This window comes from Mya arenaria, chromosome 14 (genome assembly GCF_026914265.1).
Source record: "Mya arenaria isolate MELC-2E11 chromosome 14, ASM2691426v1".
NCBI lineage: Eukaryota > Metazoa > Mollusca > Bivalvia > Myida > Myidae > Mya > Mya arenaria.
Window position 1 is genome coordinate 59,273,880 of NC_069135.1, and position 16,323 is coordinate 59,290,202.

The following is a 16,323-nucleotide window of genomic DNA, read 5'->3' on the forward strand; positions in this document are numbered from 1 at the left end:
CTGTTCTGTTCTTTTTAAGTGTTGATATTTGTAGCACAAAGACAGGGCCTTTTTACCCTAAATCTTTGTCGTAGCTTATACTTGGCTATTTTTCCAAAGGCAAGACTTGGGTTTTTTCCCCAAAATAAGTCCCAATTTTTTTATTATTTATTTCTTACTGTTTAACATATTGAGAATCCCAAGATTCATTAAAGGGACTGTAAACCAGATTGGCACCAAAAAAACATTTTTTCTGTTACGAACCTCGGGACAATTATATAATAGAACGTGTTACGCTTTGATATCATAATTGTAAAAAAGTAAAAAAATGTAAAAAAAATTGTGTTGGAGACCAGGTTCAAAGCCGTGTCGCCAAAATTGCCGTCCAGCTTCGTATCTACTGAGCTACGAAGGCTTACTCTAATTGGGTGACATAATATACACCTACCTCAGTAATATCACATGATAACACCTACTAGCCAATCACGCTTAAGGAATGAATTCTACCTGGTAGACATACCCAGTAATCTTTTTTAATGGAAAAATACGAAATAACTGCTAAACATAAATAAATTGTAAACTATACCGTACTTCAGTTAGCAAGTTTCAATGCATAGTACACATCGAAAGTACAGCCCCTTTAAATGATGTTTGCTGAGGGACATATTTACTGCATTATTGATATTTTACTCCCATTTGTTTCCCAAATCTTTGAAAAAGTAATTTTTCCAGAAAACTGAAAAAAAAAGTGTTTTTCCCACATCAAAAACGGCTATGGTGTTTTTCTCCACAACTGGTAAAAAGGCCCTGACAGGGGAAGACAAATAACTTCATGCTTTTTGGGTGAATTTTTGTAATACAACAGTTGATAATATCTTGGTAAACACCTCGTTTGATACAGTGAGCTTATTGAAATGAAATTTTAGTTTCACTTATTTGAACACTTGTCCAATTCACTGACAGTATGACTTCATTTGGCTTATATTTGGCAGAATTTTCCAATTAGATATCAATTAAGTTTTGAATTTGATGAATTATAAGCATGAAATGATAGCAAGATATTTCACCTCGTGAACACCAAAACAAATCTGTCACTTGTGAAAATAGCTGTTGGTGCTCGATAGCGGTATAAATTGCTATCTGACCCAGAAACAAATTATCCTCTGTTTCAGTCTTTGTCTTCCAGAGGTTAAACTTTCGTTCTTTAGAGCCAGAAATGTTAACCCCATTCATCATGAAACTTGGCAGCAGTGTTAGTGGTCACAGTGAGTGAAATAAGTTTGATTGTCGTATGAATTGCCCGAGAAACACAAGAACTATGCACCTAACTTATTTACATAGACAATAACTTTAGAAATGTCACCCAATTGTGATGAAACATAGTGACATAGTTAACTGTCAAAGTGGGTCAAGGTCAAGGTCAATAATCCAAATTAATCATCCAAGTCAAGCCTTTTTATCTTAATGTGCGTTTAAATACTCTTAATACATACACATTTATATCTATCTTTCTGACAAGGCCCAATATTGCCACCCTTTACCACTTGACCTTCAATGAACACATAATTTTTCGAAAGCATTCATATCCTCATAAATGCAACATCATTGGAGTGTTTCTGATAGCAAAAAAACAATGTTTTTGATTGGTCAAATGATGTTTTAATGTGATAAAATAAATGTTAAGTCGACAAAACACTTAGCGACATCTTACACGCTGCTGCCTCTGTTCAAACATCTGGTAATTCTTCAGTGTTTTAGTTGGATGATATCGTAAAAAATATTTAAAATATTAGTATATAAAAAAGTGTGTAAACATTTGGTCAATGCAGTAACTGTTAATCAAACGTCACAGTCACGAATGAATAGCAATACTAAGCCTAAAAAAAATATTGTTTGGATAGGGTTACATCCTTTTCAAAAATAGGTAGGGTAGGTAGGCTTTTTTTTATTTTTATTTTTTTTTATTAGGCTTTATATAAGAATATCATTTTCATCATTGGAAAATGGTGTTAAAGTTATCTTCTGTATTTTTTTTTTTTTTAGTTTTTCCTTCTTTTTTTTCAAACTGACTATAAGAACGGCAGGGTCGGCGCCTATTCCCGTAGGTAGGGTCGGGTAACCCGAACCAAATGTATTTATTTTTTAGGCCTTACAACATTTAGTTCTTAAGTTTGAATTTAGGAGAGTTCAGGGTATATTCCAAGTTCCTTCGACGGCTCAGAATTGTTACTGCTGGTCCGTTATTGTTGTTATGTTATTGCATGGTGTTCGTCGTCAGTGGGTCTGTGCCTGAACAACAAAATAACAATTGTTCTTTCTGATATCTCATTTATCTGCTCTTGAATACACATCAACCAGGAGATATCGTCCCCGGAAGCAGAAAAGTAATGTTTCAAATGCCATGCTTTAATTTTGGCTTGTTTGGGTGATGTCAATGTTTCTTGTATGTATTATTTGTATTTAATGAAAGAAGTATGAAAGGATCATTTTAAAGCTACACCCAACAAGCCAAAATTAAAGCAAGGGGCATAATTCAACAATTATATAAGTCAGAGTTATGGGTCTTGTGTTGCATGTCCGTACTATCTTTGGCAACATATGTACCAAGTTTTATTTGAATATCTTGATAGTTTATCAAGTATTGGCCAAGTTTAAACAATTAACATATCGATGCTAATTGACGATATAAAAATAACAACTTTTATGCTAATAAACAGCCACGGTAATAAACAAACACGCTAATATATACTTTTTTACTGTATAAAGAATACTTCATTAAAAGAAACAAATCATGTTTAAATATCTATCATTTGAAGAATGATCAGTTATTAAAACCTAAAGTTAACCAGAATGTTCATTGATTGGTCAATATTTCTTCAATTATTTCTACTAACCAATCATACCTCTCATTAACCAGAATGTCCATTGATTGGTCAATGTTTCTTCAATTATTTCTACTAACCAATCATACCTCTCATTAACCAGAATGTCCATTGATTGGTCAATATTTCTTCAATTATTTCTACTAACCAATCATACCTCTCATTAACCAGAATGTCCATTGATTGGTCAATATTTCTTCAATTATTTCTACTAACCAATCATACCTCTCATTAACCAGTATGTTCATTGATTGGTCAATATTTCTTCAATTATTTCTACTAACCAATCATACCTCTCATTAACCAGAATGTCCATTGATTGGTCAATATTTCTTCAATTATTTCTACTAACCAATCATACCTCTCATTAACCAGAATGTCCATTGATTGGTCAATATTTCTTCAATTATTTCTACTAACCAATCATACCTCTCATTAACCAGAATGTCCATTGATTGGTCAATATTTCTTCAATTATTTCTACTAACCAATCATACCTCTCATTAACCAGAATGTCCATTGATTGGTCAATATTTCTTCAATTATTTCTACTAACCAATCATACCTCTCATTAACCAGTATGTTCATTGATTGGTCAATATTTCTTCAATTATTTCTACTAACCAATCATACCTCTCATTAACCAGAATGTCCATTGATTGGTCAATATTTCTTCAATTATTTCTACTAACCAATCATACCTCTCATTAACCAGAATGTCCATTGATTGGTCAATATTTCTTCAATTATTTCTACTAACCAATCATACCTCTCATTAACCAGAATGTCCATTGATTGGTCAATATTTCTTCAATTATTTCTACTAACCAATCATACCTCTCATTAACCAGAATGTCCATTGATTGGTCAATATTTCTTCAATTATTTCTACTAACCAATCATACCTCTCATTAACCAGAATGTCCATTGATTGGTCAATTTTTCTTCAATTATTTCTACTAACCAATCAATCATACCTCTCATTAACCAGAATGTCCATTGATTGGTCAATATTTCTTCAATTATTTCTACTAACCAATCATACCTCTCATTAACCAGTATGTTCATTGATTGGTCAATATTTCTTCAATTATTTCTACTAACCAATCATACCTCTCATTAACCAGAATGTCCATTGATTGGTCAATATTTCTTCAATTATTTCTACTAACCAATCATACCTCTCATTAACCAGAATGTCCATTGATTGGTCAATATTTCTTCAATTATTTCTACTAACCAATCATACCTCTCATTAACCAGAATGTCCATTGATTGGTCAATATTTCTTCAATTATTTCTACTAACCAATCATACCTCTCATTAACCAGAATGTCCATTGATTGGTCAATATTTCTTCAATTATTTCTACTAACCAATCATACCTCTCATTAACCAGAATGTCCATTGATTGGTCAATGTTTCTTCAATTATTTCTACTAACCAATCATACCTCTCATTAACCAGTATGTTCATTGATTGGTCAATATTTCTTCAATTATTTCTACTAACCAATCATATCTCTCATTAACCAGAATGTCCATTGATTGGTCAATATTTCTTCAATTATTTCTACTAACCAATCATATCTCTCATTAACCAGAATGTCCATTGATTGGTCAATATTTCTTCAATTATTTCTACTAACCAATCATATCTCTCAAATGTGCAAACGAGAATACAGAGCAAAGTGGGTTTCAGTTAAATAAGAGGAGTAAAATTTGATTATTTTAATGTTAATCTTAGAATTGGATTGAATCAAAATTTCTTAAAATATAAAAAAAGAATAAACGGTTTAAGGTCTCCAACCCACAAGTAACCCAAGTCTCTGACAGCTACATTAACCTTAATTTTCTGATTTCTGGCCCTGGTTTCTTGAATCTTCTTTAGCCTAACAGACTAACAGTAAGTAGCTTTTAATATTTAGTTTAGCAAAATTTCTTACTTTTACATGATTTTGAAAGATAAAACTCAGTTTTGCATGATTATAAGGCCGAAAACTTTAATTAGCAATAAAAAATCTACCAAAATAGTAAATATTTCACAAATTATAGAAAAACAAAAATAGTGCGCATAGCTTAATGGTGTTATAACAGACTGAAGTAGTTTCAAGAAATTGTCCCCTGGTGACCCAAGAATTATTTTGACATCATTTCAAACATATTTGCTTGCTGATAATGTATACTAAAAAGAATGACTAAAAGGATAATTTTAACAGTTCATATAATATGTGCTTTTTATTTCAACTGCAATCGGATATTTTGCAATCTAAGGACCAAAAAAATAATAATCTGAAACATTACTTCCTGTCTAATTTTCCATTATACATTTTCTGCATGAAAAACACATTTAAATGTTACAAAAAAACATAATTGATCACCTGATGAACCAAATATTCACATAATATATGTGGCTCGTATACAATAACTACGGTACACTGTCTATACCAAATATTCACATAATATATGTGCCTTGTATACAATAACTACGGTACACTGTCTATACCAAATATTCACATAATATATGTGCCTCGTATACAATAACTACGGTACACTGTCTATACCAAATATTCACATAATATATGTGCCTCGTATACAATAACTACGGTACACTGTCTATATCAATTTAACAGCATGTTAACAAGTCGTACAAAACTCTTATTACAACTTCTGTTATAATACTACTCCAAAGTGTGCCATTGCTATGCATTACAATCAAAGTATGATGAACTTCGTATTCCTAATTTAAGGTATCTGACCAGCAAATATGTTGATTTAGGATGCCTGATGATGATGAACAAGCTTAAGGCCTCAGATGTAATATAATACAGTGAATTTTTTATGCCTGATGATTTTCAAAAATCAGGTTAAGGGGAGATAACTTGAGAAATATGCATGGCAGGGTAATGGTTCCTGTGCACTGCACTTCCTCAAATCATCATCTATCTTTGTTTCAATTTTTATTTTAATCCCATCAGTACTTTCGAAGATATGACCAAGCCAAAAACTGATTATGAAAAAATGGTTAAGGGGAGATAACTAAATAAATATGCATGATAGAAATCAAAATTCTTGTGACTGCATACATTTATATATCAATAAATCATTCCCATCAGTAGTTTGGACAGGCAGCCGAAGAAATCTCACTAGTGAGGCTAGTTATGCTCTCTCTTTAGGAAGCAAAATGAAGGGTAAAAAAATACAAATAATCATCAAGCCATTCCATTTCAAATGATGCCAATATTACATAGGGTCACCAGTCATCGACATTTAACATTATGGTCAATAAGAGGGATCTATCTGAGACCTAGTTGGTTTGTAGGTTAGATTCCTTAAACAGGTTCACTTACGCCACACTGTCTATAATCTATAATATCTAAGTACAAGGAGCACTTGTCCAGCTGTACCTCTAGAATAATAAAGTTCAAATGAAAATCTGAATGCCCCAAATAGATTGGTAAGGCAAAAAAAATCATGTTTCAGGTTTTATTCTATTCGTTTAACAAAACTTAATCTGAATAATTGTACAAATTTGAATAGTGAAAAAATTCAGCAATTACATCATCAAAGAAATATACACCGAAATAAAGATTTGCAGTGTTGCCGCTAGAGTCTGAATACAGATTTGAGAATGTTTGTAGTCATTTTCTAGATCTAGACTCTAATGGCATTTCCTTGTATATTCTAGTTTATCCTTTAACGTGCACAATTAAGGTTTAATGCAAACACATCTTTTTTTATTTGAATGCATTTTTATGTTTAACTCATTTTATTTTCATTATCAAAACAAACAAACAAAAACATATGAATTATGTACAGAAAAAGATATTAGCCTTTATAAATGGGATTTTTGAAAAAATATCAAAGAGGGCACAATTTCGTCAGTTAAAAAAACACCAAAATATCGCTCGTATTTTCTTATCTATACACAAATTAAATAAGTTAAACATATTCATGCGTTAACCTGTATTTGCATCAATCTATATTGTGTGCCTTTAATAGAACATCAAAAACTAAAATCACTAAAATCCACGATCATCATTCAGTCATATTTTTCCCTGGTCCATCCTCGTCAGGTAAGGGGAGGTAACCATAAAATATCCCATCGCGTAAAGCCTGAGCACTCTCCTGAGCTCCGAGTTTAATTCGTCGCCCGAAAGGTTCAAGGTCATTGTAACACCGTGTAAACACTTTGTCCACTGCTGCAATAGCAGCTTGTTCGCCAATGTCTCTAACTGTCCTTATCGACTTAATGGCTTTAGTTCTAACACAGGCCTGAAAAACAGAAATCAAATATGATATAACTACAGTGCCAATTCTGGTCCTTTTTTCCATCAAGGGGTATTTATTGTCCTGATCGACTTAATGGCTTTAGTTCTAAAGCAGGCCTGAAAAACAGAAATCAAATATGATATAACTACAGTGCCAATTCTGGTCCTTTTTTCCATCAAGGGGTATTTATTGTCCTAATTGACTTAATGGCTTTAGTTCTAAAGCAGGCCTGAAAAACAGAAATCAACAAGAGATGTTTGTCAAACATTATGCCCCCCCTCAGCGCCATTTTGTCAGAATTATTTGGACAATTGAATGAAATATGCATGGACCTCGAAGTACAGTTTTAGGGCCATGGGTGCAGGCAGTGTCAAGTTATCACACAGACAAGCTTTTTGCATTCAAGGCCACTGTGACCTTTACCCTATGACCCCTTAAATTAAAAGGGGTCAACTACAGGTCAGGCCCAACTCCCTAGTCATGTTTGATGATCATAGGTTTAGGCTGGGAGAAGCTTTGTTACCTTTTTCGAGTTAAAGGTCACTGTGACCTTGACCTTTGACCCGATTAAACCCAACATCTACAGGGGTCATCTACTGGTCAGGCCCTACCTTACTGTCAAGTTTGATGACCATAGGTCCAGGAATTGTCAAGTTTGCCTTCAAGGTCACTGTGACCTTGACCTTTGACCTGATGACCCCAAAATCAATAGGGGTCATCTACTGGTCACACCCAACCTACAAGTCAAGTTTAAGGGCCATGGGTGCAGGAATTGTTGAGTTATCACTCGGACAACCTTTTATCATTCAATGTCAATGTGACCTTGACCTTTGGCCCGATCCCCTAAAATCAATAGGGGTCATCTATTTGTCAGGCCGAACCTCCAAGTCAAGATTGAGGGCCATGGGTAAAGGCATCTTCGAGTTATGACTTGGACAACTTTTTATCATTCAAGGTCCCTCGTCGCTGCCAGCCGATCAAAACCCCAAACAGGTTCATATCAAGGTTTACCGTAATCTAGTATGTGTGATATACTATGTGCAGCAGTAGTACCATTATTTTCAACAGTATCAGGCATCTATGCTGAATTTTACAAGTTTTATTCTTCATTGTCATACCTGGTGTTTGTTGTGGTAGTCAAATGGAGTAATCTGTCCATGGCCCCAGGCGCTGAGGAGATTACAGTGCATCAGGTTGGCCGCCCTCACCTATAGAAATAGAACAAAATGCAACAATTAATTAAGCAACTCATGTCTGAAATGGACATGCGACCTAACAAGAAAATTATTTCCGTCAGAGTTTTGGGGTATTGCTTAACATATGCCGAAACTACTTTATTGTCTTGTCAACACTTGCCAGTTTTTACATAAACTAGCATATATAGTAACGGCCTATTAAGCTAGAAAATTATTTCCGCCAGAGTAGTGGAGTCTTGCTTATCATATGCCGAAACCACTTCATCGTCTTGTCAACGCTTGCAAGTTTTTACATCGATGAGCATACGGCTTATTCAACTAGAAATGTTTCACACAGATGATCATGCGGCCTAAGATCAACTAGAAAATTATTTCTGCCAGAAGTACGGGGCCAAACATAATGAAACCGCTTCAAGCTCTTGTCAACGCTCGCCTGTTTTTTACACGAATGATCATACGGCCTTAGTTCAACTAGGAAATTGTTACAACCAGAGTTATGAGGTCTTGCTATACATATCAATATCGTAAATAATAAACTGACGTACCAATATTTATGGTTTATGAAGTTTTCCCTTCTTTGAGAGACAGCACATAAACAGGTATTTTAATGAGCTTTTCATAGAGAAAACTATTTAAAAAAGCCCCGTACCCTAATGTAAATTTAACCAATGTTGGTGCATACACATGTACATGTTAGATTCATTCAATAATTTGTATTAGCAATTGTTAGTCAACTTATGGATTGACATGCATACATGCATGAATTTACTTATAATACATGATAGGCTTGATCCCTAAAGCAGAACTTAGTTACTTTTAAACACGGGATAGCGCTGCCTTCCCTTTGTGTAACAAAACACAGCGGTTGCCAAGGGCAATCACTGTGAAGGAGCTGAAGTGATTCTCAACCGTTTCAGCCGTATCTTCAATTTGTTAAAAAAGGCATAAATTGAAGGTACCGATACAAACAAATGTTCGATTTTATATCTACACTGGTTAAACAGTACCTTCGATTTAATAAAAGACTTTTTACCGAAACAGTCGTTAATATATCATATTAACATCCAGGGGCATACCTAGGCATACTCCAGTGCGCCAAGGCGTACAAATGAATTAAGGTTCCCACAATGGCCAGTTAAAAGTCCCACATCAGGGGATATCGGTCCAGTTCCAACCCCATATATCACATTGGGGCCAACATATAGAAATACCTTTACTGTTTTCACCACTCTCAAGTGTACGGGCGTACATTTCAAAATGCTTCAGGTACGCCTCTGATATCACACACTTAATTTATGCATTTTAAAGTGTATTTACACCATTAATTACAACCCTTTTCTATAGCTCTGGTTCAAATTTACAATCTATATTATATATATACAGTTACGGAATATATGTTTCCTTAATTTCTTTATCTTTACCTCAGTGCAAGCTAGGTGGTCTATATTCTTCTCATCAATTTTTGCACGGCACTTGTCGAAGGCGTGGACTAACTCGTGTCCCAATGAGTTGCAAACCTGCAATTCTGCTTTTATGACATTCTCACACTGCACAACCTGTTAAAAGAAAATTTGAAAATAGGGCAAAAAATAAAAAATAAATATTTGGCTTATCCTGGCCCACTAACAAATATATATGCGACCCCATTTTTTTCGAAGCCTGAGGCTAACTGGGTATTTGAGTTTGACTGCTGTTAATTGACATGGTTACCATTTACATTACAGATAGATAATCACTTGTCGCTTTGAGTGTTAATTGCTTTTTACTTTACTTGAATAAAAAAACATTCAGATCATTCTTTGCTTTTTTCTTTTGAATAGTGTCTCATAAAAAAAAAGAGAAAACAAGCAAATTTGTTGAATTGATATCATATCCCCCGCCTGATTGGGCTAAGTCAAGGAATGGAAATCAATTGTTGATGATATATATATATATATATATATATATATATATATATATATGAGTTTGAGTTTGATTGCAACTGTTTGAAATAAAAAAAAATATTGTATATAATGTAACATTTAGAATTGACCAAGAAACCTAGTTTATGACTCCATGTTACCCTGTTCAAAACTAATCTAAGATTTTATCAAGGCAAACATTCTGATCAAGTTTGATGAAAATTGGTCCAGATATATTGCATAAAAACTATAGCCTCTAGAGTGTCCACAAGGTTTTTTTAAGATTTGACCCAGTGACCTCATTTTTGACCCCACATGACCTACTAGTTTCAAACTATTCCAAGATTACTGAGGCATTCTGATTAAGTTTCATGGAAATTAGAGCAGATGTATTGCCGATAGAGTGTTCCCAAGATTTCTGTAAAATATGATCTAGTGACTTAGTTTTTGACCCATATGACACACTTTTAAAACAGACCAATCACCACCATAAAATAGTTTCGGACAAGATTTTTGAAAGATTTGACCTTGTGACCTAATTTTTCGATCATATGTGACCCAGTTTCAAATAAGTCCAAGATTTCTCAAGGAAAACATTCTGATAAAGTTTTATGAATATTTGACCATGTATAATGCCTCTAGTATGTTTCAAAGATTTTTCTAAGATTTGACCTACTGACCTAGTTTTTTGACCCCATGAGACCCAATTTTTTATGTGGTCTATATTTCACCAAGGGGTACATCATGACCAATATTGAACATAACTTGACCAATAATTACCATGAAATGGTTCTGGACAAGATTTTTCTAAGATTTGACCTAATGACCTAATTTTCGATCATATGATTGTGTCCCAGTTTTATTTTTGACCAAGGGTTCATCAAGGAAAACATTTTGATTAAATTTAATGAATATTTGACCATGTATAATGCCTCTAGTATGTTCCAAAGATTTAACCTAGTGACCTAGTTTTTGACCCCAAGTGACCCACTTTAAAAAGTGGTCGAGATTTGATCAAGGGGAACATTCTGACTAAGTTTGAACATTTTTTTATTAATGCCTACCAAGATATGGTACCGGACAGACGGAATGACAGACGGACAACGCCAATACAATATCCTCCTCCCGAAATCTTTGATTCGGCAGGGGATAAAAAATCTGACCTACCTAACCTATTTTTTTTTCACGCATGAAAACGAAAACAGACATTTTGTTTTTGTTACGTCTAGGATAATTTGTACAGCTTACTTGACAGGTTGAAAACTCATATCCTCCTGACACCTGATCCTCACACTTCTCGCATTGAACATGTCTATCTAAATTGACTGGACTGAAAAAAACAATACATGTACAAACAAGGTTAACCCAGACAGGGTCAAAACAAATTTGTATGGATAGGGTTACACAGTGTGTGTATACTACATGATCAATTACGTCATATATGCTACGCTGAAAGCCAACATTTTACTTATAATGAAGACTTAAATCAAAGATAACTTTTCTTTTACTACACCATTTTCTATGTAACAAAGGGCGGACTATGCCGCTTAAAGAGCCCCGCCTTCATTTTATTAGCAGAGTTGGTTAAGGTGACTAGTTTCATCAAACGAAGTGTTTTAAGAATCAAACTCTGGTAAAAGACCAAAGGCGGGGCTCCGTAAGCGGCGTTGACTGCACCATGTTTCATATAAAATTGTGAAGAAATAGGAAATTTATCACTGTTTAAAGTCTTCATTCGAATCAAAATGGTGCCGCAATTTATCACATGGTATACACACACTGTTACATCTTGTCCAGAAACAGGAAGGGTGGGTAGACTTATTTAAATAATATAAAAAAATTAAAACACTTTATGATAGAACATTATTGTTCTCATTGGGAAATGGCATTAATCTTCAGTAAAGAGGTTTTTAAATCATGGAACAAATTAAAGCACACAGTAACAAAAATAAAATAAAAATTATTATTATTTATCAAAACATCAGGCCTATTTCTTTGGTACGTTCAGTAACCCGAACCAGAGGGTTCTTTTAGGCGGACAAATCACATCCCTGCATTATGGAAAGAAAAATATTGGTAGGATTCAAAATCTAATGTGAGGGACTTCCTTCGTAGGAATTAATTAAAGGAACTAGACACCAGATGATTCAATGAAAATAGTCAAAAACATATATATATCGTTGTGTACAATGCATTGCATCTTACTTTTTGATGTATCGCTTACAACACATGTTTCTTTCCCTTTTTTTGTGTATTTTTCCAAATTGAAATTTACAGGATTTGTTTACCACGTAAAAATGGTATGTGTATCTTTACTAATCACATGACTGCAAGTGAAAAATTCATAATGTACAATGTGGGTTAATAAAAGTTACCATCTCTGGTTTAATATACCAGTACTGTCAGTGAGTTGTACACTTTATTTATTTTAAATTTTGTTATAAAAAAACGTTTTGTTAACATGGGCTTTGTTAGAACTTAACTACTTAAAGCTGCACTCTCAAAGATTTGACTATTAAATTATTATTATTATTAAAGGATATGTCTACCATGTAAAAATACCAGTAAATGTAAAAATAGCATCGGTATATGATATGTATCTTTACTAATCATAATGACTGCAAGTGAAAAAATTCATAACATACAATGTGATTTTATAAAAGTTCCCATCTCTTTACCAGTACTTGTATACTTGATTCATTTCAAATTTGGTTATCAAAAAATGTTTTGTTAACATGGGCTTTGTTAAAACGTAACTACTGAAAGCTGCACTCTCAAAGATTTGACAATTAAATTATTATTATTAAAGCTGCACTCTCACAGATTTACCGTTTTTACAACTTTTTTATTTTTTGTCTTGGAAAGAGCAAATTTTTGCGTAACTGTCTATAAACCAATGATATAAGGTTGCTGAGAAAACATCCGATCGTAGATTTCATATTTCCGGTCGAAAAATAATGTTTTATGGCTTAAACCGTTACTAACGGTTTAAGAAAAATGCATAAAACATCAATTTTTGAACTTAAATATAAAAATCTGCGATCTTATTTTTTGTCAGCAGTCTTATATAACCAGTTTCCATGGATTTTCGCAAAAATTGGCTCGTTCCAAGACAAAAAATAAAAAAGTTAAATTATTATTATTAAAGGCATGAAATACCGTACCATCCATGAGCACTCAGGGCTCTTAGCATCAATCGAACTTTGGCAGCTGAAAAATATCTACAAGTAAGAGTTATTTCACAGTGCAGGGATGTGATTGACCTGGCAGCTGAAGGGCTGAAACCATTTCGGACATGGGTTCTTGGGGCACTTTTGGGGTCAAAAGCACACTGCCGTAGAAGAAAAACTGGCTTTTTAGAAGCTCCTTTAAGGGTTCTTCTGACTTCAAAATTGAAGCAAACTGGGATATCAACTCTAACAACCAAAAGTACAATAGTATCTTCTTCTTATTTTTTTTTAATATTTTTTTTTTTTGGGGGGGGGGGGGGTCCCTGGGGCCATTAGATCCACGGAATTCTGCGAATCTGCGGACAAATCACATCCCTGCAGTGTTCTAGACAAGTTGAACAGTTGAAACTTCTTAAAACTTTAAGATTGCTTTTAACAATTACTTAAGGGCTATTCCAGTAAAACATACAACCCCTGGGGGGAAAGCAATTATTTGAATAGTATATTGGTCGGTGTCTTTTTCGATAATTTGGACCCCAAAAGGATAAATTTACTTCTGTATGGAGGTGGCATGATATAAAAGTTCCCCCCCCCCCCCACTGGGGTAATATGTTTAAACGGAATAGCCCTAAAGAAGGTTAAGTTTTAATTTAAGGATATATAATATCAAGTTTTTATATAAACATGATTCTTACTGATATTTCGAACACTAGGCTGTTGATTTTAACTATGGATTTGTCCAAGACTCTGGGAGCAGGTATAAGTGAAGGGGTGTGTTTTTTTATTAGGCTTTATATAAGAATGTCATTTTTATCATTGGAGAATAGTGTTAAAGTTATCTCCTGTATAACCATTTAAGGTTTAAACTCCATATTTAAAACCAAAAAAAAAAAACTTTTTTTTTTTTTTTTAAGTTTTCCTTTTTTCAAACTGACTATAAAAACGGTAGGGTCGGCGCCTATTCCGTAGGTAGGGTCGGGTAACCCGAACCAAATGTATTTTTTTTTTAGGCCTAAGGGTCGTTATTGGCTTATATACACTTCAAAATGTGCCAATTATGATATAAATTAAACATTTTGTTTGTATCAGTACAAAAATAAATTCTGTTAAGGGTGTATTGTTTAAGTGCTTTTAGTTCACGACCCATTTGAGAACAACAGAAGCTTTGAGTTTTATTATGCAAAGGATATTAATCGCTGTCGGGTGTCTTAATTGATTTCTGCTATTGGGATTATGACTATCATGTATGCAAAAAGTGACAATACATGTATATTTATTTTCTCTTCAATGCGTTAAAAAACTTCAACAATCCCATTACACTTAAGTAAATGAAACCAATGCCTGCACTACACTTTACAAAATTATGTACTTGGGTGTACAATACACCTTAAGTTTAAGTAAAACAGTTATCTGTGGCTCTGGGTGTCTATATGACGCCAGGATCATTCAGTAATTTGGACCCTATCTTACTTGTTCCTCATTGTGTCCTACAGATAAAATATTAATAATACTTTAACAGAATAGAACAGAACAGAAGAGACAGTTTACTCGACTAATACAAGTGTACTGGTTGAGAAGCAGTTTCCGACAGTTTTTAAACGTTTTTATTGAATTATTTATATGTGTTTAAATACCTACTAAAATTATTCACATTTTATATAACTACAGCTCAAGCTGCTATTGTCGATATATTTTTCACATGTGTGATGTCACATATAGTGTATCTAATAGGGGCGCAAAGGGGGTACTTACACTGTTCTGATTAGCTTGTGATGAGAAGTAGTTTCCGACAAATCGAATGCGGGGCAGATTTAAGGTGCCTTTTGTGTGTTTTTATCATCTGTTTATTAAATATACTAAATATAAGGCTGTAATAAGAGAAATATTTTAATTTTTTTCAGCATTTACGAAAAATTTAAACCATTAAATTTATGACAGTCAATTCATACTCGAAATCAGGCAGACACTGAATATCAATGATTTTTTTATTCATTTCTGAGGCAGACACTGAATATCAATGATTTTTTTATTCATTTCTGATAGAAACTTGTATGAATACATTTTAGTGGATGTGGGTGCGAACCAAGCATGACACCAGTGTTTACAAATATGTACCGAATGATCATCGCTTGTATAAGTCAATTTAGGAAAACCTTGTAGCTATTCATAGATATGCAAATTAAGTTCACACGCATGCGCAATACGCTGCACGTGCCGATCCCCCACGTGCAAGTTTGTGTATAAAATGAAAAATACACATTAAACATTAAATAATATTGAAAGTTACTTATGTGTCTCTGTATGAATTTCAACTTTTGATTGCTTAGTTACCATTTAGTTGAATTACAGTACCTTCTTTATGAACATCTAAAGAAAGTACGTGAAAAAACAATCTGTCGGAAACTGCTTCTCTACCAGCACATCTTCGTAATACATATAGTTAAATATATAAACATGTCACATATCTAAATTTAAAAACATAGCATTATAACACAAATAAAAATAAATACTTACACTTGAGCGCACATTTCACTACGTTATATTTACAGTTCAACTTGTCCTTTCGACTGGAGTTGAAGCCAAAAAATGATCCTTCGTGAGTTATGAGCCTATCGTCCACCTGAACTTTACCCTTTCCTCGGCCAGGAAAGAAATAATAGCCCATGTCATCGTTTTCATCATGTTTGTAGCCTTCATATTGCTTAACATATTCCTGCTTGTCGCCAGATTCTTGACTTTGAGCAGATGTTTTGGATTTTTCTGAGTTTGACATATTTGACCTCACGTGTAAATGAGCATCTGATTGACTCTGATTATAAATAAGCGTCTGATTGTCAGAGAATATTGAGTTTTAGTCAAAACGTCTTTGACACGACGGTGACATTTATCAGCTGGTCGAAATGTCTCCATCAATATAAACCGAT

At 33.7% G+C, this 16,323-nt stretch overlaps 1 protein-coding gene across 2 annotated transcripts; it reads right to left on the reverse strand.

Annotated features, from left to right (window-relative positions):
* Nucleotides 1-6,332: 6,332 nt before the first annotated feature.
* On the reverse strand, nucleotides 6,333-16,194 carry LOC128216539 (mitochondrial inner membrane protease ATP23 homolog). Of its 2 annotated transcripts, XM_052923133.1 has the most exons (6): nucleotides 15,914-16,194; nucleotides 13,394-13,439; nucleotides 11,478-11,559; nucleotides 9,750-9,884; nucleotides 8,251-8,340; nucleotides 6,333-7,135 (listed from the first exon to the last, which is right to left on the reverse strand). In XM_052923133.1, the coding sequence occupies exons 1-6, from the start codon at nucleotides 16,170-16,172 to the stop codon at nucleotides 6,899-6,901; spliced, it is 849 nt and encodes a 282-aa protein (XP_052779093.1). In that variant the 5' UTR covers nucleotides 16,173-16,194; the 3' UTR covers nucleotides 6,333-6,898. The 2 variants fall into 2 exon arrangements, with proteins under 2 accessions (XP_052779093.1, XP_052779094.1); XM_052923134.1 differs by lacking the exon at nucleotides 13,394-13,439 and having other exon boundaries at nucleotides 15,914-16,065.
* Nucleotides 16,195-16,323: the final 129 nt, after the last annotated feature.